Source organism: Accipiter gentilis, chromosome Z (assembly GCF_929443795.1).
Source record: "Accipiter gentilis chromosome Z, bAccGen1.1, whole genome shotgun sequence".
Lineage (NCBI taxonomy): Eukaryota > Metazoa > Chordata > Aves > Accipitriformes > Accipitridae > Astur > Astur gentilis.
The window spans coordinates 17,636,125-17,659,430 of record NC_064919.1 but is presented as its reverse complement, the minus strand read 5'-3'; the positions used below and the strand labels follow the sequence as shown (position 1 = coordinate 17,659,430).

At 44.4% G+C, this 23,306-nt stretch overlaps 2 protein-coding genes across 9 annotated transcripts; one reads left to right on the top strand and one right to left on the bottom strand.

Moving 5' to 3' along the window:
• Positions 1-2,074: 2,074 nt before the first annotated feature.
• On the bottom strand, positions 2,075-10,654 carry DNAJA1 (DnaJ heat shock protein family (Hsp40) member A1). The gene is made up of 8 exons (XM_049796426.1): positions 10,386-10,654; positions 10,039-10,216; positions 8,738-8,842; positions 8,409-8,636; positions 6,864-6,978; positions 4,785-4,900; positions 4,088-4,188; positions 2,075-3,365 (listed from the first exon to the last, which is right to left on the bottom strand). Exons 1-8 carry the CDS (start codon positions 10,515-10,517, stop codon positions 3,147-3,149), a joined length of 1,194 nt encoding a protein of 397 aa, XP_049652383.1. The 5' UTR covers positions 10,518-10,654; the 3' UTR covers positions 2,075-3,146.
• A 270-nt stretch (positions 10,655-10,924) lies between these two features.
• On the top strand, positions 10,925-23,020 carry APTX (aprataxin). Of its 8 annotated transcripts, none has more exons than XM_049796435.1 (8): positions 10,925-11,052; positions 12,288-12,424; positions 13,366-13,412; positions 15,877-16,206; positions 18,294-18,353; positions 21,171-21,397; positions 22,258-22,361; positions 22,662-23,020. In XM_049796435.1, the coding sequence occupies exons 2-8, from the start codon at positions 12,295-12,297 to the stop codon at positions 22,814-22,816; spliced, it is 1,053 nt and encodes a 350-aa protein (XP_049652392.1). In that variant the 5' UTR covers positions 10,925-11,052; positions 12,288-12,294; the 3' UTR covers positions 22,817-23,020. The 8 variants fall into 8 exon arrangements, with proteins under 8 accessions (XP_049652392.1, XP_049652387.1, XP_049652385.1 ...); XM_049796430.1 differs by lacking the exon at positions 10,925-11,052 and adding an exon at positions 11,215-11,313; XM_049796428.1 differs by lacking the exon at positions 10,925-11,052 and adding an exon at positions 11,310-11,392.
• Positions 23,021-23,306: the final 286 nt, after the last annotated feature.

Below are 23,306 nucleotides of genomic sequence, written 5' to 3'. Positions count from 1 at the left end.
GTTCATTCTATTACTTAATACGTGGATGAAACATACAAAGAAAATCAAGTTGGAATCAAACTAGAATTATTTGTACAGAGACCAAAGATGCAGCAGGGTAAAAGAGAAACATAAAAAGGAATATGGAGTTAAAATTGTTTTTTCATTATTTGCACTGAAATTGGGGATGTAAAAAGTAGGGAATACCCTCCTGTTATGAGTTTCAGAGAAGACCCCCTTGCTTTCTAAACTCCTGTTGGTGCTTAGGTGCAGCTGGATTCACCCCTAGTCCCAGATTTGGGAAACGGTTTATGTCTAAAGGAATTATGTGTGTAACAGCAGTCTGAGGTCCATTCACAGTTTGAAGTGAATCAGGATTTAGAAAAGGCAATACTTACACTAGACTTGCTATAGGATACACAGGTTAATTCATACACGCATGCACACAGACACTCAGAGAGAGAGATAAAAACAAAGCTAAGGTAGGTATAGCTTAAAAATTCCCCTTGAGTTCAGTGAAAATATTCATGTCAAATGTCTCGGCATTTTTCTCAATGGGCAAAAGGTTGAGCCTCAAGGAGCGAAGGGTTTCAGCCCAGGTCCCATTGTCAGTTCTTGGCAACGGTCCTCCAATTTTCACAAACTGGAGAGTTCACAAGCTCCGAGAAACATTCCCCTCAGAGGGAGATGCTGGTCACAGCCTGCTGCAGTCTGGGAGAGCTCAAAGGGCCTTGCTTAGGACCACTGTTCATAGGTTTGTGAGATAATTAGCTTTAGTCATCAGCAAATTACTGGAATTCCAGTAGCAATGGTACTGTTTCACGTGAGCTACGATTCAGATAAGGGAGGACCCCAAGGCTGTCAGGAGATGACTAACGTTCCTGGTTCTGCATCTCCGCCTCTGCTAGGCAACAGGAGTCCTTTGTATGGTCAGTACTGCTCCCTGCCATAGCCATGCAAGAGTTCCTGTTACGGTCAGGAGACACTTAACCGCCCAACTCATTACACAAATGCCAAGTCCTAATGGCAGTTTCTGAGATGGAGGGGGAATGCACCACCACACTCTCTGCTAAGGCCAGCCGCCCTCCTGGGAGCTACACCTAGCCCATCCTTTAGATTAGCTGTGGTGTCATCAAGCATGAAGCAGAATTGGCCACCATAGTCTTGAGAGTAAGTCAGGAATAGAAACATTACCCCCAACCATGTTGATGCAGCTATGGGTATGGGTATAGGGAAAGGAAAACTGAAATGTTCCTGGGCAAAAAGGCTATGGAATAATTTCTTATATAATACACAGCCATCTAAAGCAAAATAATGTCCTGTTGTCATCTGAAGGCACTGCACTGAGCTTGGTTTGCCCTAGCTGTTTTGCTCCATGTGGTTAAGCAAAACACGGAACAAGGGTGCTTACTGAACTGAGAACAAGTAGCATGTTTTAGTGCTGTTTAGCCTCAGGACAGTTGTGCAGGAGTCTCAGCCCTCATCAGAGGTAGGAGTACTTTCTGTTCCTCCTCCTGACTCAGCCAACCTGTCCTGACAGAGCAAAGGCTCCTGCTGGTCACATTTGTAGAGCTCACTGATGGGCTCATTCAAGTAAAATTTTGCCTACAGGATTTTATTCCAGCTGAGACAAAGAAAGGAAAAAAAAAAAGTAGGTGAAACATGCAGGGGATTGCAATTCTACAAGTACCTCAAGGAGAACTACTACATGCGAGGTACAAAACCTATGCTACCAGCTGTCTTTATAAAATGAAACCCATAACATTTTACAAGAGCTAGAGATGTTTTCTAGGACTAACAGTTTCCAGATACTCAAGTTACAACACGCACACTGTCATGTAGCAGCTATTTCCAGGAATTAAAAACAAGTTCTCATCATGACACTTTAGCATCAAAGCATTAAGAAAAGTGTAAGCTCTGTCCCAAGCCAGATGGTAGAATAAGACTAAACTACTGCACTAGAGGTTAAATCTGGACCTGCCTTCTCAGCATATTTTCTGAAAGAAGTTTTTTGCTAAGATTTTTCTGTGAATAGCTGTCTAAAAAGAAGGGGGTGGTGTCTTTAAACCAACATCTGGTCTAAGAAAAGAGGCAATGAACAATTTTGTAATTATATTGGAAATGCTTCATCTACAATAATTAGAACATTCATACAACATTTTCAAGAGTCAGCTTAAAATAATGCACACAATACATTAATTTTGAGAACATCCTAGATGCATCAGTTGGTTGTATTCACTGACAATAAGTTTCTCTCCTCTGCAGGTTCACATACGCCCACCAACAGGGCTGGTACTACTTTCCATGACACACCACTGAGGGGTATCTGATTTCAGTAACCAAGGTGGAAGTCAAGCTTCACATGCCAGCAGGCTGACAGATTCTAAACCGCATGCGTGCTGATAAAGCCCGGAGGTTTTTACTCGTGCGTGGTAGCAAAGGAAGCTCCTGCAGCAGCCAAGCAACCAGTGGCTCTATATGCAGTATGGTGCAGGACAACAGCCAAACAGTACTCAGCAATGAACCACAGCAAGCTTCACATTTAGCTCCAGGGTCAGGAACAAAGCTGACAGAGAAAGGGACTACTTGACCTTAAGCACAGTAGCTTCAGAGAGCTTATGGATCGCATAACTTTAATAAGCCTGTGAAGATTAACCATATCCTTGTCAGCTTCACCTATTATGTGGTTGCATTAGAGCCAGTCTGTATTTAACAAACACCAGTACAAGCCCAAAACATTAACATGTTATCCTAACTGGTACAAAACATAACTATATCTTAGCATGAATTATAAGTACTTGTGCATACTTTATTAACAGAGTATAAGATCTAGAATTCCTAAAAAGACCACCACAGAATCTTATTTTAAGCCTGGGCAACTGCACACATACAGGAATTACAAGGCTTGGGGTAAAAGACAAGCAGGTAAGGGAGATTTCTTGACCAAGAGGCAGGGGTGAAGTGCAATCAACTTCATTTGAGCTTGCATCCTGGAGCTTTACACAAATTGCAAAGTCAGTTTAATTAGTTTATTTCTTTATGCTTTTAGAAACAACTATGGCTGGATAGAACAACAAATAGCGGGAAGTGAGGGTGAACTGCTTGCAGTCCTTCACTCATCCACTAATGCATACAAAACAAGCATCACAAGTTATTCACTGGCCCATTTATGATGTCTGACACTGAACACCACCTCTAGGGTGATGCTCATCATCTTCATAAACTTCTCCATTATAGTGGTGTTTTCTTTTTTGAGATGGATCAAAGTCCACTAAATCCACTTGTTCCATTTCCTCAGTTTCTTCTATTTCCTGTCTTGTAGGTAGCAGTTTTTCAAGTAAAGACAGCTTGTCTGAAGAGAGGAAGCCACTCTCTGGAAAGTTCACCTGAAATCATCAAGAACTGGGGTTACTCAAGTCTGCCTGAACTGGTCTTTTTCCATCCCACTACAGGTCAAATACCTGCCAAAGTCAGCTTTATCATCACAGATGACTTAAACCCAGTGCTTAAAATAAATAAATAAAATCTAAGTCACGAGGCTATTTTTTAATGCCTGCAAGAAGTTAGCTTCTAACTGGCAACTTAACCAAATCTTATCCAACATTTCTTCTGCCTCTGGCTGCCCTCTGGAATCACCCTAGAAGCAAAGTACAGGATATATCAACATTAGAGATATAGTTGATCTCCTCTAAAACTGTAGCAGACAGAGCCTCCTTGCCATAGCTCCCACCATTAGCTTCTCTCTAAAGAAGAAATCAGCATTTTCTAGCCTACTTTTTTGCTCCAGCACAGGGAAGTTACCAATTCATCCTCCCTACAGGATGATAGAAACTAAAGAATGTGCCAACCAAACGGAAATTCACAAGGTATCTGAAAAAATTCTTCTGGTACTTGAAGTACTTTTGGCTCAGAGTGTTCCAAAGCTTTCTCTGTGTTCTGAACTGTAATTCTGTTTGATGGATTACACATTCTTACCATTGTCAAAACCAAATACCAAACCAGGACATCTGACAGTTGGTATCTCTTCTTGCTTAGGTAATGCTTAGAGGTTAAATTGGATGAATATTCAGTGCTGAACTGCACCATGGAAGTAAGTTGATCCACTTACCCTGAATTCTACAATCAGCCGTCCTTTTTCATATGGTCTGCGATAAATTGGCATACCTTCATTCAACACACACTTAACGGCCCCATGCTTGACAACCTGGCCTAAAAAAAAAAACAACAAAAAAAACAACCCCACAAAAAAAACCCGCAAAAACACACCAAAAAAAAGGAAGGGAACCATCCAGGCAACAGGAGCAGCTTTAGTTTTAACTCCCTTCAATGTTCACGTAACCTACATTGTGGTTAGACAGCTACACCAATATGTAGTAGTCTAATAGGGACTTGCTGCCTGGTAACTTCTGAGTAGGAAAGCAGGCTGGCATCTACATTACATTCTTGTAACCTTGTTATGCTTCCCAAAGGAAGCATACTTACAAATTTATTAAGTGCTCCTTTCCAAAGCTGAAAATGTGGTTATCAGAGACCTACGGCCTTCCAGTCTCATAAGGCATCCTCAGGATACAAGTGTGTCCATGAGGTAAGGTGTGTTATTATATCACACAAAGAGAAAGTTACTGCTGACTGCTATCCAAAAATCCTTTTCTGTTTAAAGATTTGTACTGCAGATACTGGGAAGAAAAGCTTGATACCAGCACACATCTCTTGTACATCAAGATGGGATGTTTCTGTTCCTTTAAATTTTCAGCTTACATTCACTGTATGCTTGGACTTCTAGCTGAAAGCAAACAAACACTTACCAGGATGGGAGGTAATAATAATAGTTCTATTATCCAGCGTTGTGATAGGCTTTTGAAAGCCACATAGCGCTTCAACCAGTTGAATATCCATAGACATAAGAAGGTCTTCATCTCGTCTAAGGCAGAAGCAATCAAAAACAGTCAGAGAGGGAGAAACAGTAAAAGGATCATACTCAACTTCAGTATTTAACTTGGCAAAGACAACAGAAGCCTGGGCAATTAAATAAAGAGTACTGAATATTGATGCAGCACCTCAAGCCAGCAATTACAGGAATGATGCCTACACTGAGAGCCATTACTGGTCAAGTCTAGCTCTCCAAAGTGTAGAAGTGTTTATTGAAAAGAAATAAATAACAGCAAGGCTTACTTGCATCCAGTTTCACTTCACAGCTCCTTCCCAATTCTAGGAAAAAAGTTGTCCCTCAGCCTCCTAAACATTGCAACTGGGACAATTAATCCCTTCCTTTATGTAGATTAATACTTTAAGTGCATCAGCTAGCTTCACATTGTTACACTTGCTTTCTGAAGATCTGGTACTAGGGAAGTTTGAACAGGTGATGGCCACTCTGGATTATGATGAAAGTACCTTCTAGAAAGCACTAACAAGTATCTGGAAGAGATAATATAATTGTTTTAATTGCCTATTCTGACTTCAGTATGGCAGTGTTACTGATGTCTGCATGTACTGCATGTTCAAGGGCTACAAAATCCTCCAGCCTATTCAAAGAAATTAGTCATTTCACTCACCCTGTTTTAAAGGTCTCCGAGAGGAGACTTGCCTGAAAAGTTAATTTTAGACTGCAGGAGAGGGGGAACATTCCACTTGTCCCAGAGCAGCATGACCTCAGCATAATCCCACAAGACCAGTATCATAAAGGCTTATCTAAGGACACTAGAACTGAAGGCAGTGGGCAGAAAGCCGGACAAAAACAAGCCATCAGAGTTGTGACTTCAAGTCCCAGGTAACCATGCAAACAGTCTGGCTCCAACTGTCCCTTTGGCACAGCTGGTCCAGTATCTGGTTTCACTGGAAGTTAAGAAAAATCAGCTGAGTAAGCTTATCCAAAGTGAACAGAACTGATTCTTAGCCTGTGAGCTCAGTGTTCTTCAGCACAGAGTTCTGGCACCCATTTCCAGAGCTCAGCACCTTATAGGACAGTCAGGCAGATCAGCTGCAGGTTTCCCAAGAACCTTTGACTCACCATTCCTATTTACAAGTACAGTGTCAGTGGTTGGTGTTGAGTCAAATGCTTTCTCTAAATCCATCGATTCCCTTGTTACTGGTCTGAACAGAACCAGTGAGACACAAACTGCAACACATTTCTGCGAGATGACCTGTGTTGCTTTTAATCAGACAAAAAGTACTGGACAGACTCATTCCATCCATAAACATTAACTTGAAACACCAAGCAGTACTGTCCAGTAACATGAAATACTTGAGACATGGTCAATGCTACTTGAGTCACTTTTGCTTTCGCAAGAAAGGACAGGACTGATGACCCTGCCCAGTGCATTCAGGCAGGAAATGAAGTGTGGGAAACCACCTTTGGTCAGAAGGGTACATGTTATATTCATTAGTTTATCATAAATAAAATCCCTGAGAAAAAGTGAACACACTAGAAGTTTTCTGTACCCTGAAGCCAAGTGGGCAATGAACAGCTGCCTACACTAAATAGTAATTTTGAGGTAAGTGATGGGATGCTATCCTAGAAAGAGCAAGGAAATAACCACAAATATTCATATCTATTGAACAAAATCCCAGTTATTTTAAAAGTTCTTAAAATTCAAGATTTGTAAACTCTCATTAACTGTAACTGGTTTTGTTTGCCTGCCATCCCCTTCTACTGCCAAAGCTCACATAAGAGTATCTCGTGCTATTAGAACACAAGCGGCTGTGACTAGTTGTACCAGGATTCCTGCACACCTCAGTACTCCTTTGGCCACCCAAACTCACAGGCGAGCTCTAGCCACATGATCCTATCTACTGATATTTCCAGTAGATAAAAGGTGAGTGGTAACCAAGGAAGCATGTGGACAAGCGTCTCATGAGTTAACACAAAGGACTTTCAGACTTTTTACCTTGTAAATACAGAGTGGTCTTTCTGATCCAAGACAATAATAATGTCCCCTGGCTCCAGCCCTGGCTCTTGGTCCCCTTCACCATGGAATGTTATTTTCTGACCATCTTTCATTCCTATTGCAGAAAACAAACAAACATTTTTCATATTTTTTAAGTGAAAGGCAGCAATAAGAAATATTTTTATAGGCACAAGCTGGTACCAGGAGATCTCTGTATCTTTAAATTAGAACATCAGGACGCTCCCTTGAAGTATTCATAATTTTTTTTAATCCACATGTCCAACAGATTTTAGTGGTGCCAACCTGAACTATGTCTCAAGATCACTAAGCTTAATTGTAATGCAAAACAGCCACCTGCCAAGAAAAAGTCATTAAGGGAAACATTATTAAAACAGATTTCGTTATACACACAAGTACTAAAAAGCAAACAGAAACACTGCATACAAAATACATTTTCAGAGCAAGTGACCAATCTGCTTCTTCAGATTTAGAAATATATGTGGCAGAGCTACTTATGAAACATGATCTCAATGCCTGCTGAGTGCAAGAAGCACTCCCCCTAGGACTGTAACCATCACGTAAGAAACCCATTTCACCCCCACACAAGTCTCTCTGCCATAAATTCTGCCATAAATTCTGCCTCATGCTAGCTCACAGTCTGTTTTTCTATACAGAAGGGAAAAGAAACTCTTCTCAGTGATTTCTCTGTTTAAAATGTCAGTAATATATCCATACTAGCCCTCATATTTAATGCTACTGTAGGATATTCCCTGTTACAAACAAATTGAGGCACTGCATAAGGTGTGCTTACACATACAACAGTTGCAAGTAATAGTGAGGCACAAGTCTGTAGAAGCCATGTGCTTGTCAGCTCGCGCTATCTTACAAGCTGCACTACTCCAGAGACTTCTCCCACCACCTTTTGAGCAGCCTCCTCAGAGATGCATTTGTCACTCAACACTGTTGCATTCTCCCATCACTGCGAGGGTTTGCGTATCGAGTTGCATTTTTCCAGGCAAAGAGTACCTGCAGTGAGCAGCACTGTCAGGGTTGCATAGCAAACAGGGTTCTAAGCATGAAAGGCTTAGCACTGTCTCTGCACCCTATTACTATAGCAGACCTGGTTCCCCTTCACACTGAAACACAGTAGAAGTGATCGGAGTCTGCAGGGTTTCCTACAGGCAGGGAAAACTCATCAGGCAAGCTGAGTCAACAAGTGATTAGTTTTATTTTAATTGGTCCAGCTACCTGATCAAGATTTGTGCTTATGAGGCTGCTCAAAAGTAATTTACCACTTACAATAGTGCAGTTTTCAGAATTCATTTAGTTATGTGCACAGGTATTAGATGTAAACATAGAAGTAATAAACCTTCCCTAAAAACAAGTCTCCTAGTTTTTACAGGCAGCAACAGGCAATTTTACTGTACATGTATTCAGCAGTGTTACTCACCAAATCAACACCATGCATTTGCTAAATCTGATTTAGTGCTGCGAAGTCAGTCAGTACATCCAAGTTCAATACTTCATCTTAGTAAGACACCTCACCTTTGTCAATGTGAACTTCTAGTATCTTCTTCTCTCTAACAATTTTTCTGCCAGTGCAGCTCTTACACCGGTCCTTGGGGCTAATACGCTCCCCGTGCCCCTGACACTCCATACACACAGACTGGATTTGTTGCACCATTCCTGGCCCAATCTGGTGAATTCTGATCTGCATGCCTGTTCCTCTGCAATTAGGACAGCATTCTACTGCACCTTTCTTACCACCACGACCTGAGAAGAATGAAAATCAGAGACAGATAATTATGTGCTACTACAAAAAAAACACAAAACCTTTAGAAGTAACTTGTGTTTAGTTTCAGTTTCACAGTTACCTTCACATTTGTCACAGATAACATTCTTCTGCAGTGCAAGTTTCCTTGTTGCACCATTGTACATATCTTCTAAACTTACTGACAACTGATGGACCACATTTTTGCCTATAAAAGAAAACGGATATTTACTCAAGTTTGAAAGCCTGGTCTCCAAGTAACACTAAGCTTCCCGTGTCACTATGCTCAAGTCACGACAAACCAAGTCTATGAGCTTTAACATCCTGCTTTAGTATAGCTTTATCTTGTTGTGCTGATATTAGTCAATAGCCCCTTCCTATCTGATGTCAAATTAGGTAACAATGCTAATGGCTTTCTCAGTAACGTTCCTCCACTAGAGTAGGTCAGAGACTCTTCTGTGAAAGCACAAACAATAACAGAAACAAAATATGTAGAACCTTAGACATTTAAGTTTTATAATGCAAGACTTCAGTTTTAACAAAGTGACTGAACATGTCTCCTACAAGGAAGCAGGAGAAACTGTCTAGAGTCAGCCAAGTACTTTCTTCCTCTCACCAGGGGACTTTCTGGAAACCGAACTGAGTCATTAAATTTTTTCACTCAGGAATTAATTAGAACTTTAGCTACTACAGGCTTAATTTTGTGAAGGATACCAAGTTCTGGCTTACTAGGAACATTTTGATGAAACACTGAAACATTTTGATACAAACCCTTTTTTCTTCCCTTTGTCACTAGATCTACCCTAAGAAATGATGGGGTCAGGACTACCCTTAACCAGTTTAATTAACACTAGAGTCTTTCCCAGTGTGATTAATCTGGACTTTAATCTCTGAGCAGCATTTTACTGCGGCTTCAACTCAATTCCACTGAACAGCACAGCGAACAAAAAGGTTTCACAGACCGAATTTGATTTGGTTACCTTATTTAGATATAGTTACTTGCAATTAAAGACCAAATTCACATTGAAACGCTAAACTTACAGTAGCTTAGTGAAAAAAATAATTTTAAGATATGTTACCATTCCGTTTCCTATTCGGCCTGAGGGCAGCTGGGCTTATGCTCAGCTAAAGGCTTTCCAAACCCGAAATCTGGTTAGCTATTAACATGAGACAATGCACAAGAGATCAAACTACCACCGTATGAACCGAATGCCCTCCCCTGCTCGTTTCAGGTGTTACGGGCTCGGGACAGTGTTTCTTCCGTTGTTGAGACCAAGTCTGTAACTTCATTTCAACGCTATTTAAAGCCTTACACCTACAGCGCTCTCCTCAGAGACGGTGACCCTGTCTACCCCACCGATCACGCTGTAAAGTCTGGGAAAGTGTCGGAAGACGGCAGGTTACCTCGTCTCTCTCTCTGCATCCTCCCACCGCCGCCAAAGAACATATCGAAGATGTCCATGGGTGACCCGAAGCCACCACCGGAGCCACCCTCTTTGATGGCCTGCTCGCCTCCTTTGTCATACAGGTCCCTCTTCTTTGGGTCTGACAGTACTTCGTAAGCTTGGGAAATCTGCTTAAACTGCGGGAGACGTACATCGTGCCTCAGACACCCGAGCCTTGCAACCCCGGCCGGTCTCCCCCCGCCCCCGCCAAGCCCTTCCCAGCCCGTCCGTCCCCTCGCCCTCCGTGCCAGTAGCCCCCGGGGCAGCCGGCCCCGCAGCCCCGTCCCGACCCGTCCCGCCGCCGACCTTCTCGCCCTCATTGGGGTTCTTGTCAGGGTGGTACTTGAGCGCTAGTTTTCGGTAAGCCTTCTTCAGCTCCTCGGCGGAGGCGTTGGGCTTCACGCCCAGCACATCGTAGTAGGTAGTCTCCTTCACCATGGCGGAGGACAACCCCTGAGCCGCGGGCGGTCCCGCACCCCGCGGAGCCTCCTCGCTCAGCGCCGACCCTGACTTTTCTGGAAAGTTCGGAGCCGGTCCCAGATCCGGGCGCTTTTAAGCCGGCACCGCACCGCCCCCGGAAGTCCCGCCCCGCCGGCCGCCTGCCTCTGGAGGGCGGGCGGCCAATGGGGGTGGGAGGGGGGAAGGCGGCTGGCCAATCACCGCCGCCCCTCGGCGGCCCAGCTCGCCCGCCGCCGCCACTCCCGGCGTGCACCGGCGGCGCACGGCACTGCGCATGCTCCGGGCGGGACCGGCTCCGGCCCCGCCCCGCCCCTCCCCTCCGCGCGGCAGACTGAGGCGCTCGGCGGGGAGCAGGGGGGGGGCGAGCGGCGCCTCCGGTCGCGCCGCTTGCCCGGCGGGGAGCCGCAGCCGCTGCCTGGCGTTACGCGTGTGTAGCGGGCAGGCCCCACGCTCGGCACCTCCAGCGCTGCCGCTGCGGGGCCGTTTCTTGCGGGAAGCACCGGCCTACCGACGGGTACGCAGCGGCACCCCGTCCGCCGCCTTTCCGGTCCCGCTCCGCGGCCCCTCCCGCGCCACGGCGCAGGCGTCTTGACGGCCCGGCTCGCCGCCCCGCCCCAGTGCGCCTGCGCCGATCTCCCCCACCCCCCCCCCCCGCCCCAGTCTTCCGTCTCCGCGTCCCGTCTCCCGCCCGGGAACGGCGGGCCGCGCCTGCCCCCCGGTCACGCGGGGGCGCCGCTGCAGAAGCCGATTGGCTGGGCCGGCCGCGGCGCGCGCGGTGAGAGTGGGGCCCGGCGTTGCCATGGGGACGGGGCCTGGCTCCCCTCCGGGCCGGCGGCCTGCGGCCCCGCGGCCCGGTAACCAGCGTCGTGCGGCGGCGACAGGCGGGGTCCGGCGGGGCTGGGGCCGCCGTGGGGGCTCCCTCGCGTCTGCATCGGCTGTGCGGTGCTGCCGGTCATTGCCGTGTTGCCGGCCGGCCCGCCCCGCCCCGCCCCGCCGCCTCCCCGGGTGGCGGGGCATCGGGGCCCCTTGGCGGGGTGTGTAGCGAGCGGTGGAGGGGGCCCGTCCCGAGCAGCAGGCCGGCCGGGACGTGCAGCTGGGGGCGCCGAACGGCGCGTCGCGCGTTTTTGTTTTGCGCGTGGCAGTGCTGGCGTTGCACTGGGGGTGGAAGGTTTCCGGGTTTCCACCGGGATAAGCTCGCCACAGAGCTGGGAGGAGGAGCGCCTAGCGCCCAGCACCCCCAGGCAGGGGGGAGGGTGCGGGATCTTTGCTGTCCAGGGTCAAATTGGTGTCAGCTTGAGGGGCCATCTGCAGACCGTTGCTGGGTGAAGCTGTCCACCTCTCTCGCCCTCCCTGACTTCTACCACTTTCTTTGTTTTGGTGGGTAAGTTAATCTCTCAGATCAGTTCTGATTCAGTGGGAAACAAATAACTTTTTTTGTGGGTAGGCTTTTCTGTCAGACGGAACTGTTGATCCAGGTGATTTTTCCTATGTCTGATCCGTGGATGTGAGGATGTATAGTGATGTAGAAGGAAGGAAAATAGGATTGCCCTTTCAACAGCAGCTTGTTCTTAGATTATGCGAGTGTTAGTGCTGTGCTTTGCCTTGAATTTCAGAAACATGAACCCAGTATAGCAGAAGTGACTCAGCTAATGAATGGACTGGCAGCAGAATTCCTGGACCCCGTTCCACAGGAAGGTGACCCATTGAGAAGCTGCGAGTTAGTAACATACTGTTTGTTTTGCTCTATAGCACAGTGATGCGTGTGTGCTGGCTGGTGGGGAAAGAGAAATGCAGTCAGCGAATGAAACTGCCACACTTGGAAGCAGTGGTGATTGGGCGTGGTGCAGAGACTGGGATAACGGATAAGAAGTGTTCAAGGCAACAAGGTAAGGTTTAGCTCAAATCCCACTTTCTACATGCAGCAGCAACCAAACTTGTGAACTGTGTGAGATACAAGTACAGCACTCATGTTTATCAATAAACACCATTGTTCCATTTGCCTAATTTATGGTGAACCTAATGGACCAATGTTTTGGCCTAAATTGTAAGCCTGCTTTGAGCAGGGTCTAAATGGCAAATAGCAGTTTTTCCTTGAAATCTAAGCAGGCTTTCCTTAGGCTTGCTTCTGCAGTCACTGGCTTATGGTCTCCTTTCTCTGCATGGTCCATAGTGTTGCCTGATTCTTGAAGCCATCAAGCTTTTTTGGTAAGTACTTGTGGAGGTCTCTGGGTCCTGAAAAATCAGCAGAGACACCAAATCATGGGAAGTTCACCTCCATAAACTAAGATATTGAACCTTAACATGGGTCACCAGGCCTGCAGTCATGTTCCACTGCCTGCACTCCTGCTTTGTGAGTAGCACTTCGTCTCCCTAGTCTTCCACCATCTGATTTTTAGTATGACTTGTTATTTTATAGATGGGCTGGGAGAATATATAAAGGTATCTGTGATCTATAAAATACTCCCCTTCACATCTTCCCAGCCTTACCTTTCTTCCCTCTGGACACAGTCCTGCTCCATGCCTTGCTGTCAGAGAGGGCTGGTGAGAACAGCAAGAACGTGTAGAAGACTGCCATAGATTTCACCTTTATTCTGAAGTAATTTTGCTGATCCATGATGTGAAATACTTGGGTGTGACTCAGTGTATGGGTTGGTTCCATTTTACATGTGGTCCTGGAAACAGAGGATGGGGCACAAGTATTCTTTGCGTACATTCACAGGGATCAGCTTCAGAAGGTAGCAGATCTTAAAATACAGCAGTGTTTTCAGCAGAGTTCTGGCCTTTTTATTTACACTTTTTGTATTTACACTTTGCTCTTTCTTTCCAGTTCAGTTAAAAGCAGACTGTAACAAGGGGTATGTCACAGTTAAGCAGGTATGTTTTTAAATGGGTATACAACATTTCAATATTTCTGATACTTACTGGGACGGTTGTTGTACTTAAACTCCACAAGTGCTGCAAGTGCTGATTCTGATCACCAGGTCTGAAGGGCCTGGAGCTGTTTTATTAGCAACGTGAGCACAGCGAGCGGTCTTCGGAAGGGATCTGACTTTTTTTTTTTTTTTTTTTAATTATTTTGTGGACCTCCATGGAAAGACTGCAGTATTCCTTCCAGATATGCTTCAGTCTCAGACAGCCATACTTGAAGCATCAGGGAACACTGCTTGACGACTCAGCCTGTTCTTCCAGGCACTATGTTTGGGAGATTTTGGAGTTCTCCCCCTAAACCTGCTGATCTGCCTCCTGAGTCTTAAACTTCTAAAGCTGAGGCAGCCCTTCATTTAAGGTCAAATTGGTTCTGGTGTTAATGGGACTGGGAAATTGTGGAAGGTTTTTGTTTTGATGGCTGATAGAGCCAAAGATCACGTCACCTCAGGGAAGGGATAGGATGTGAGGCAGCACTGAAGGCATTCTCATGTTACTAACTGGGTGGATATAGGTCTGCTTTCTCAGACTTATGAGGACCAGTATCCCTGAGATAATACAAAGGGAAAATTCTCTGGCTTCAGGTACTGGGGCATGTATGTGCACCTGCAATGTCGGCATGTGTGGACAACACACCAATCGATGTGTTCTGCCTACTGAGGAGTAATGTCTTCTGTAAAAATGCCTCCAGAGCTCAGTAAGTGCAGGGACCTCACCAGAATCTGGTGAATCTGGCAAAGATCTGTGACACAGTTTTTCACAGAAGTCAGACTTTGCCATGATTTGAATACTGTGCTACTGGAATCTCAGGGCTGGGAATACTTGCTGGTGCTGGGTGCTAACATGTTTTTGGTGCCTGCTCTAGAGTTGCTTCCCAGGGGATTTGTGTGCAGCACAGGGCTCCAATGTTCAGTTGTTTGATAGCATATTGGCCTGGGGGATGTGAATTGTATTGGACTTGAGTGAAATTGTGGAACTGTAGACTGAAGAGATTCTGGCTGGAATCAGTTGGGTGCTTCAATGCAGTGAATACCAAGTGATGAGAGGCACAGTACCATCTTGTGAAGCAGGCAGCTATCATGGTGACAAAGCCAAAGAAACATTCTGTGACAGAGTTTTACCAGTCACAGGGAAGAGCTGGTTTCCTAATGCTTGTTTTATGCATAAGCGTTAACCAAAAGCATTTTGCTCAAGTTGGAGACTCCTAATTTCCCTAGGGTCACACTCATGATCAGGCAAAATCCATCTATCAAGCAGCCCCTGTAGGTTGCCCACGCCACTTTCTGTTATCAGTTATGCCTGAGACAGGGGAAAATATATTGCTTTTCAGTTAGCAGCTAAACTTTGGGTAACTTCTCAGTCTTTAAAACACTGGTTTAAGGGGTAAATTATTTTAGAGTTGCGTAGAGTGTCAACTGATGCAATAGAGAAGCAGGTAAAAATTTGACCTTGCTGTCCTCATTTTCTGCTAGAACAGAATAAATAACAGAGTTGTTTTTGTGAAAGTGTGAGATGCAAAATGAAAGTAGAAGCATTAAAATACAGATAGGCTGGTATATACTTCGCATAAGCTGAGGTGGACAGAGAGGTTTAGCCTCTCTTGAAGGAACAGGCAGTGGTGTCACTGTGTTTGAACACAGTCTTCTGTGGGCTGGAGAAGGGTTATCACATTCGTCTTGGGAAAGAAAAAAAAAGACGAGCAAGGAGCTGATCCCTGTGTAGTGGGTGCTCCTCGGGGCTCAGAGAGACTTTTTTCCTGATTTGTCTTTTTTTTTCTTGCCTATGCAGGATGGAGTGTGTTGCAAGTGTTAGCAGTGGGCTGTGCTTGGTGAGCCAGTGGTTGTGAGCCTGAACTCCTTTCTCAATATGAGCCGAAAGAGTGTGCTTGTGTATTTGAAGGCAAATGTGTTGATGGGACAGCATTTGGTAGAAACAGAAAAAAAAAAAAAAAGTAGTAAAAAGGAGAAGAAAGAAAAAGTAAAATAATTTAAAAACAGGAAACTTTCTGGGGATCGTTGGACTGAAATAATTTGTTAAAACTACTGTTACTCTTCGGAAATAATTGTTACTAAGGCTGTTATTATTTTAACAGCTGTTTAATAGGTGGTTAATTTTTTTGAGCAAAGTGTGGCATAGGTCTTGCCACTGCTGCAGAACTGTTGGGTCCCTGTGACACCATGCCTCTGAGGGTTGTGTGCGGACAACTGTGATTGCAAGACTGGGCCATAGCGAGGTGTCTCCAGTGCTGGACTTCCCTGATCCTCTAGGGTGGGTTGGTGTGGGGAGGAGGTGCAGTGAATACAAAACACATTTGCTTTCCAGGATAGTGATATTCCAGGTCAATGGAGCAGTAGTTGGCGATTCCAGTTGCAACATTATTTGCTATTTTTTTTCCTTTTTCTCCCTAATGAAGATAGGAGTCAACCCAACTAGTGTTGATCTTGTGAATATTGGCAAGGATGAAGAAGTAAAAATGAAGCCAGGCCAAGTTCTGCATATTGTGAATAAACTTTACCCCTATACGGTGCAATTTGCTGAAGAGCCAGGGAAAACTGTTAAAGAAGCAGAAGAGAAAATGCAAACCAACAAGACTCCATGTGAGGACTCCTGCGAGAATGATGATGAAGAGCTTGTGCCCAGAAAAAGAATGAAGGTGGAGGTGGTGGATACACAAGGCAGTTCTGCAAATCCCAAGCTAAGTGATACTAGTGTATGTCCACATGAAGGGACTTCGAGCAAAAAGGCAAGTGTATTGGTATTAGTACTTGTGCTGTTTCTCCTGGGGTTGTCTCCTCCGTCAGGGCCGTGGTCTTTTACTTTTGTGGGTACTATTGATGGGGAAGCATCTCAGGTGAACACAGAACCTCAGAGTATTCAGAGCATGTGAGGTGACATGCGCTGAGACAAAGACTCTGCTCCTGACATCACCCAGGTCCTGAGAATGTTACCAGGGACCCATTCTAACCTGAGCTGGGTGGGGGGGGTGTGTGTGAAGGGTCTTGCTTGTAGTGACTGAGGATTTAATCTTTGGTTCCTGCTGCAGTTTCTGCTAAAGGACAGTCCACGTGAGCTCAGTTTAGCTGAGGTCGCACAAGGATACTGTGCTGGTTCTTGAGATGAAATCTGCCGTGTTACAAATAGAACAGTACTTACCTAAAAGCTTATGTACAGAGAATGGAACAACTTGACCATCTGTTTTTTTTTTTAAATTGCCTTTTTTCTTTCCTCTCCTACTTTGGTCATTGCGTATGGTAGAACCATGTTTACATTAATGAATGTTAACAGCCAAAATCTTTTGAAAGGGAGTTTTTAGCCCTGCTGACATGGACAAAATAAAAGACTGCTTAGTGCATCTGGAACTCTTAACAGTGTAGTTGCTGGAGGAGAAGGCACAAATGAGACCCCTCAGGACAAAATTTCAGAACCAGGTTGTGATGGGTTGACCACTTCATTTGTGAACTCAGGCTAGTTATATTAGGGCCAGATTTGTGGTGGTGTGAGCAGGGAGACAAGACGATTCACACTGTTTCTCTGTCAGCACTATAATAATGTTTGCAAGTCTTCCTTTATAAGAATATGATGAAGATCATCATTGATAATGCCTGTAAAGTGATCTGAACAGATAAAACACTATCTGTTTTGAAAAAAGTACACTCTAGGCACTTTCTGTTAGGCATTCAGTAACCAAAGTAAGAGATATCTGGTAGTGTTGGCTTGATCTTCCTATGCCTTTCTTCTTTTCCTTACAAGCCTGTCCTTGCACACTGTCAAAAAATAAATATATCTAAGAGTAGGGCCACGCACCACAACCACTTCTTCATTCTGTGCAGAGCAGCATGTGATAGGACAGCGGAGATCCTAGTACTTCCTTTGACTCTTGTGATCCATGAAGCAGAGTGTCTTAGTAAAATAATCTGTCATCAATAGTAATCAAGAACTGTGCCATAACATGTGCCTGCAAATTATTAAATTCAAACAGTTCTAGAGCTCCCTGTTGTTAAATTTCAAACATTTGAAAGACTGAACTTTGAATCTTAACAGTATCTTGTTGAAAGTTTTCAAAAGTAGCTTTGTGGGGGCAGTTGGAGCAGGTGTGTTGGCATTTATAGAAAAAATATAATTCAGCTGTCATTCAGCTTGGTGCTGCTTTTGGCTGGGATAGAATTAATTTTCTTCATAGTAGCTGGTATGGGTCTATGTTTTGGATTTGTGCTTAAAACAGTGTTGACAATACAGGGATGTTTTCATTACTGCTGAGCAGTGCTTATAAAGAGTTGAGGCCTTTTCTGCTTCTCACCCCACCCCACCAGTGAGTAGGGTGGGGGTGCACAACAAGTTGGGAGGGGACACAGCTGGGACAGCTGACCCCAACTGACCACAGGGATATTCTAGACCATAGGATGTCATGCTCAGGAATAAAAGCTGGGGGAAGAAGAAGGAAGAGGGGGATGTTCAGAGCGATGGCATGTCTTCCCAAGTAGCCGTTAGGTGTGATAGAGCCCTGCTTTCCTGGAGATGGCTGCCTGCCAATGGGCAGTAGTGAATGAATTCCTTGTTTTGCTTTGCTTGTGTGCGCGCCTTTTGCTTTACCTATTAAACTGTCTTTATCTCAGCCCATGAGTTTTCTCACTTTTACCCTTCTGATGCTCTCCCCCATCCCACCCGGAGGGAGTGAGTGAGTGGTTCTGTGGTGCTTAGTTGCCAGCTGGGATTAAACCACAACGAGATGTTATTTTACTGTTGTATACCAATGAAAGTACGTAACTGAGTGCTTTAAAACATATAATTGGATTCTTACTTCTCTTATAATTTTTTCCTTCCCTGCTTTAGGAACATTTGGGACACTGGAGTCAGGGTCTAAAGAGCTCCATGCGAGATCCAAAAATGCAGGTGAGAGCTGTACACTTGTACTTTACATTGGTTCCTAGCTAAATGAGCTTGCTTTCTTCCTTCTCCAGTTTAGTTTAATGATCTGATTAACCAGTGGAGTATTGCATAAGGGCTGAATTGTACTTGCATCTCTCTCTGTAGTAGCATTAATTTGGGGCTCTCTACTATACTGATTTTGCAGAATGTCATTATCTTAATTATCTTCAAGCTCTCTACAGTGTCAAATTTGGCCAACAGATTTCAAAAACGTTGTTGGGAGAACAGGCGAGCAGTGCAGTTGCTTTGTTTCCTCAGGGAAACCAACTAAAATGGGGCTGTGGTTTGAAGCTGAGCAAGTAGTGGAAGTTCCTGTTTTCCAGCAGTCAGCACTGCCTTGTTTCCAAGCATGGTGCAGTTTCCTAGTTTCCAGCAAACTCTTAACTGTAGCACCTCCGTGCCATCTGACAGGATATGACCCCTGGCTCGTCCTCCACCCGGTTTCTTTGTGATAACAGGAATTTCCTGGGTGGTTTCTTTTAACATTTGTGGATGCTCCAGATGCACCTCCTTCCCTCTACTTCCCTGTGGCTGCATAATAGTTTTCCTAGAGCTCTTTTTTTTGTTGTCTGCTCCCTGCTTTGGGGGAGGTCAGACTCAAGACACAGAAATCTGACCAATGTCTTTTGTGGTTGCCAGTTTATACATGCTTTCTTGTTATTGTATTCTGAGAAAACCCTGAGAGAATCTTCCCTATCCATGTATAGAACCTACTTGCATTTTATTTTAAAGTTATGGCAAATACATAGACAACTCCTTCTCAGAACCAAGCTTTTTAGCTCAACTCCAAAATAGGGAGAATGCTCTCCATCAATATTGCACTGTCTGGCAGAGTAAGGCCTGAAGCTTGGGTCTATTTAGCTTGGGTTTTGGCTGGCTGACTGCTGCATGACCATCTTAACATTAGAGATGTGTTTTTCCCTTTTTCTCAGCAAGAGTGTGTGTTCAGGAGGATGGGTATCACAGACACCTGTGATGCTTAGTTCTTGAAATCAGTGGATAATTTCAGTTGGAAAAGACCTTTGGAAGTCACCCAGTCTGACCCCTAGCACTTGATGTGATTGTCCCAGCCTTTGACCATTTGAGTTGAGATGATTGCCGAGGACGAAGATCCCACAGCCTCACAGGGCCCCTTCAGGTGATGATCACCCTGAGGCTGAAAATAATTTCCTTAATAACTAATCAGAAGGTCCGTATTTCTGTATTTATTGATTGTTGTTTTTTTGTTTTTTTTTTTTTTTTTTTTTAAAATTTCAAGTCTAAAACGTTGAACTGTGTAGAGTTTTAGGAGAACTGGATGCCTGTTCTCCTGGAAATGCCAGCAGTTTAAAATGAGTCTCCATGGGGGAATGATAAAGCTATTGAAATACTTGCTTACTTTTTAAACATGAAGCTTAATCTTGATCCCTTCAGCAGAATTTCATATAGCACTTACCAAGACAGTGCTTTCTTGACCCAAAAGATAAGCTGGTTTTAAAACTGTTACTTCTGTTACTGTTTGTAACTTAGTAAGTACAAACTGAGTAAGTAACTGTTTGTGACTTAGTGTTAGCTTTATTAGTTGTGGTTCTGAACTAAATACACAAAAAATAGAACTCCTATCTTTGCTTTTTAATCAAATAATAAATAAAAGGCAATACTTATTCTTCTGAAAACAAACACTTGATCATGATCCCATTCCCACTGGTTGCATATGCAGACACTAATGCATGTATATAAAAATATGACAGCATCAGCTAGTCTTGCTGCTGAAAGAATCAGTCCTATGATTTGTGTGCTGATAAAATTTTAATCTTCCTTCCTGTAGAGCAAGACTGATCAGTTCTGTATATAAACATGGGAGAATAATTAGCAAAGATGACAAAGACACCATCCATCTCTAACTAATACACACACTGCTAAGAGATCATAAACACAGCACAACAGTTTCTGTTTCAGAACCTGACAGATTTTTATTGCCAGGGCACTTGTCCGCCCTGTGCTCCACATGCTTTGCTACTGTTTCTCTTCATCAGCTGCATCAAATTGTTGCAAAAGGCAAAACAAAATGAAAACAGGAAGAAGGGCATGATGGACAGGAATCTGTTCTTCTTTTTGTGAGTGATCTTACAAAGTAGCACATGGCGTAGCATGAACTGAAATAGCTCGGACTTGAATGTTTTTGTAACACCGGTGGCAGTCTGCAGCGCTGAGCACACTATTTGTAGCACCTCTGAGACTTGCCTTTCACTCCAGAAATCTGCCAAGGATGATGCAGTCCAGTGCATTCCTACATGCTTTATATTGAGCACAGTGCCATGGTTTTTGTTTCAGTGACTGCAAAGCTTGAATGTAGCCTGATGGAAGTAGAGTTTCCCAGACCTCACTGGTATCTGAGTCCAGGTGATTTTCAAGAGAGTTCATATCCACCTGTAGCAATGGTTGGTGTAGAAAGCTTTTCCCTTAAAGTATGTAAAGAGGGGTGCTGGAACATCTCTCCGGAGCTGCCTGGTGCATGGTATGGAAGAAGGTACATATCCTGGACCAGCTTAGTTGCAGCAGAAGTCCTCCTTGAAGTGGAATGCTCTACTGCTTGATATTTTTCCCCATCTAGTAATCTTTCCTGGCTTTTTTCCTGGCAGCCCCAGTTGCACTAGCAACACATACGTGTGCTTAGGGACTTCTGCAACTGCAATGGGACATGCAGATGGATAACATCTCAAAATCCACTAGATAAAGTGCTTATAGGAATAAGAGATTTAACTTTCAATCAGTAAATAATCTAGTTATTTGTTTTGCAAGGTTTACAAAGATGAAAAAACTGTAGTCATCAAGGATAAATATCCCAAAGCACGTTACCACTGGCTTGTCTTACCATGGGACCCCATTTCAAGCCTGAAGTCAGTCACCAAAGACCATCTTGAACTCCTGGAACATATGCATGCTGTTGGGCAAAAAATGATACAACAGTGCCCTGCCAGAGAGAGTCTGGAGTTCAGACTGGGTTACCATGCTATCCCCAGTATGAGGTAAGACCTAGATGAGTCATCAGGTGGAGACCCTGTTGTTTGGTTATACAGATTTGGGGCTAAATCTGTAACAGGATCTGGCATTGCTAAAGAACAGCTAATCCTCCCGAAGGCTACAAACAATTTGGTGTACAAGTCCTTTCAGTGCAGCTGTGCACACACTGCTGCGTACATGCCGATGGGCTACACAGGCATCTTGGGCCTGGTGGGAAATGCTGTTGGGTTCCCCTAGCAGAGGTCTGTAGCTGGGGCTATGGTATGACTGTGGTCCAGTCCCAGCCACAGAGGTGGTGCTGCCAATGGCCAAGTGCCAGGGCATCCCTCCTCCCAGGGCACCAATCCAGGATTGGAGAGTGATTCTTAAGCCTATCAAGTCCTGCCTGGTATGAGCTAGGATTTGAGTCTTGTGTGTAAGGAAGTCCAGATCTTAGAGCATCCAAATGCCTGTGGGTATTGCAGTCAGCATTCGAAGCTGTTCTCCAGTTCTTGGATGAAGCTTTGAGTCACTCATCAAGTCCCATTCAAGTAGTCTACTAAGTTTAAACCTTTGGTTTATTAAAACCACTGTCTCTGCCTTTTTGGAAACTAGGAGGAATACAGACTGTAGTTAGGGGCCAATGGAATACGCAGACTACTGATCTTGACTGTTTAAGTGAAACACTGGGCATGAGACAGTGCTTCCAGAACATACTGGGTTTCTTCTGTCACAGGACTATGGGTCAGATGTGGTAAGACTGACCCATAAGGCTGGCAGCCCGACACTGCTGAATCATGTTTGCAACTGATAACTGCTGCTAAAGAACTTTGAGCATTAGCATTATTCTTCTCTCTTATCTACGTAATGTGTTTGTTTGTTTCAGTCAGCTACATTTGCATGTAATCAGCCAGGATTTTGATTCTCCGGCCCTGAAAACCAAAAAGCACTGGAACTCTTTTACTACAGACTACTTCTTAAACTCTCAAGGTAATGATTAGAAAAGGTATTTCATTACATGTAATCCTGCTTGTGGGTTCTGGCTTGGGGCTTTTTTTCCAAAAAAATGTGTAATGAATTCCGTAGTAACAAGTGAAAGGTTTTATGTAATTTTAGATATTGGGGAATAGCATTAAGTACAAGTCAACTGAATTTTGTGACTGGTTTAAATTAGAAGGCAGTGGTGACATGCTGTGCATCTGAAACAGGGTGCAGAGATTCTGCAGTGTCATGAGTTTCATGACCCTACATGGTCCCAATACCTCTGGTCTCTTTTTTTTTTTTTTTCAGATGTGATAGAGATGGTAAGAAGCAAGGGAAAAGTGATGGTGAAAGATCATGTCTCTGAACTTCTCAAATTGCCCCTCAGGTGCAATCGTTGCAAAAAACAGCTGTCCACTATCCCACAGTTAAAGGAACACCTCGGGAAACATTCGCCAAAATGACTTTGCAAAAAATCATCTTACAACCTGTCTTCAGATTTCAGGCTAAAACAAAGACCTCAAAATGTTAGTGGCCACGTCTGTTTTTTGTTAACTGGAATGACAAATGTGGGAAAAAGTAGCCTGGAAACAGCAGCATATTAACTTTGTAATAACTTAGACAAACCCCTACCCCCGACATAAAATAAAGTGACTTCTGAAACGGAAGGTGTGTTTGCAGCTTTGTTGTGGTACTGCCGCACTAATCTGTATGTGAACGGAAGTCTGGAACTAGTGTTTTGTTTGGATGAAAGGATTTATTTTAATTCAGAAGCTGAGGCATTGAGCCCAGATCTAGGTTTCTACTGAGAAAGGAACGGAACAATGATTTAGAGGTCTTTCTCTTGATGTCTTCTGCCTGTCACCAGTCTCGGTGTCTTCTTTCTCAGTGTCTTCTGCCTTAAGTTTCCCTTAAGTGGTAATGTTGCAGAGGCTGGTGTGGCTGACAGCAAAA

Bases quoted from the DNA above. Each gene is read 5' to 3' on its own strand.
- DNAJA1 (XM_049796426.1), bottom strand. From the start codon at position 10,517: ATGGTGAAGGAGACTACCTACTACGATGTGCTGGGCGTGAAGCCCAAC. The intron at 8,637-8,737 runs GTAACTGTGAAA...CATTCTTCTCAG, and splicing joins TATCTGTGACAAATGTGAAG to GTCGTGGTGGTAAGAAAGGT. The intron at 3,366-4,087 runs GTAAGTGGATCA...TGATGATTTCAG, and splicing joins GGCTGATTGTAGAATTCAGG to GTGAACTTTCCAGAGAGTGG.
- APTX (XM_049796435.1), top strand. From the start codon at position 12,295: ATGCGTGTGTGCTGGCTGGTGGGGAAAGAGAAATGCAGTCAGCGAATG. The intron at 12,425-13,365 runs GTAAGGTTTAGC...CTTTCTTTCCAG, and splicing joins GAAGTGTTCAAGGCAACAAG to TTCAGTTAAAAGCAGACTGT. The intron at 21,398-22,257 runs GTAAGACCTAGA...TGTTTGTTTCAG, and splicing joins CATGCTATCCCCAGTATGAG to TCAGCTACATTTGCATGTAA.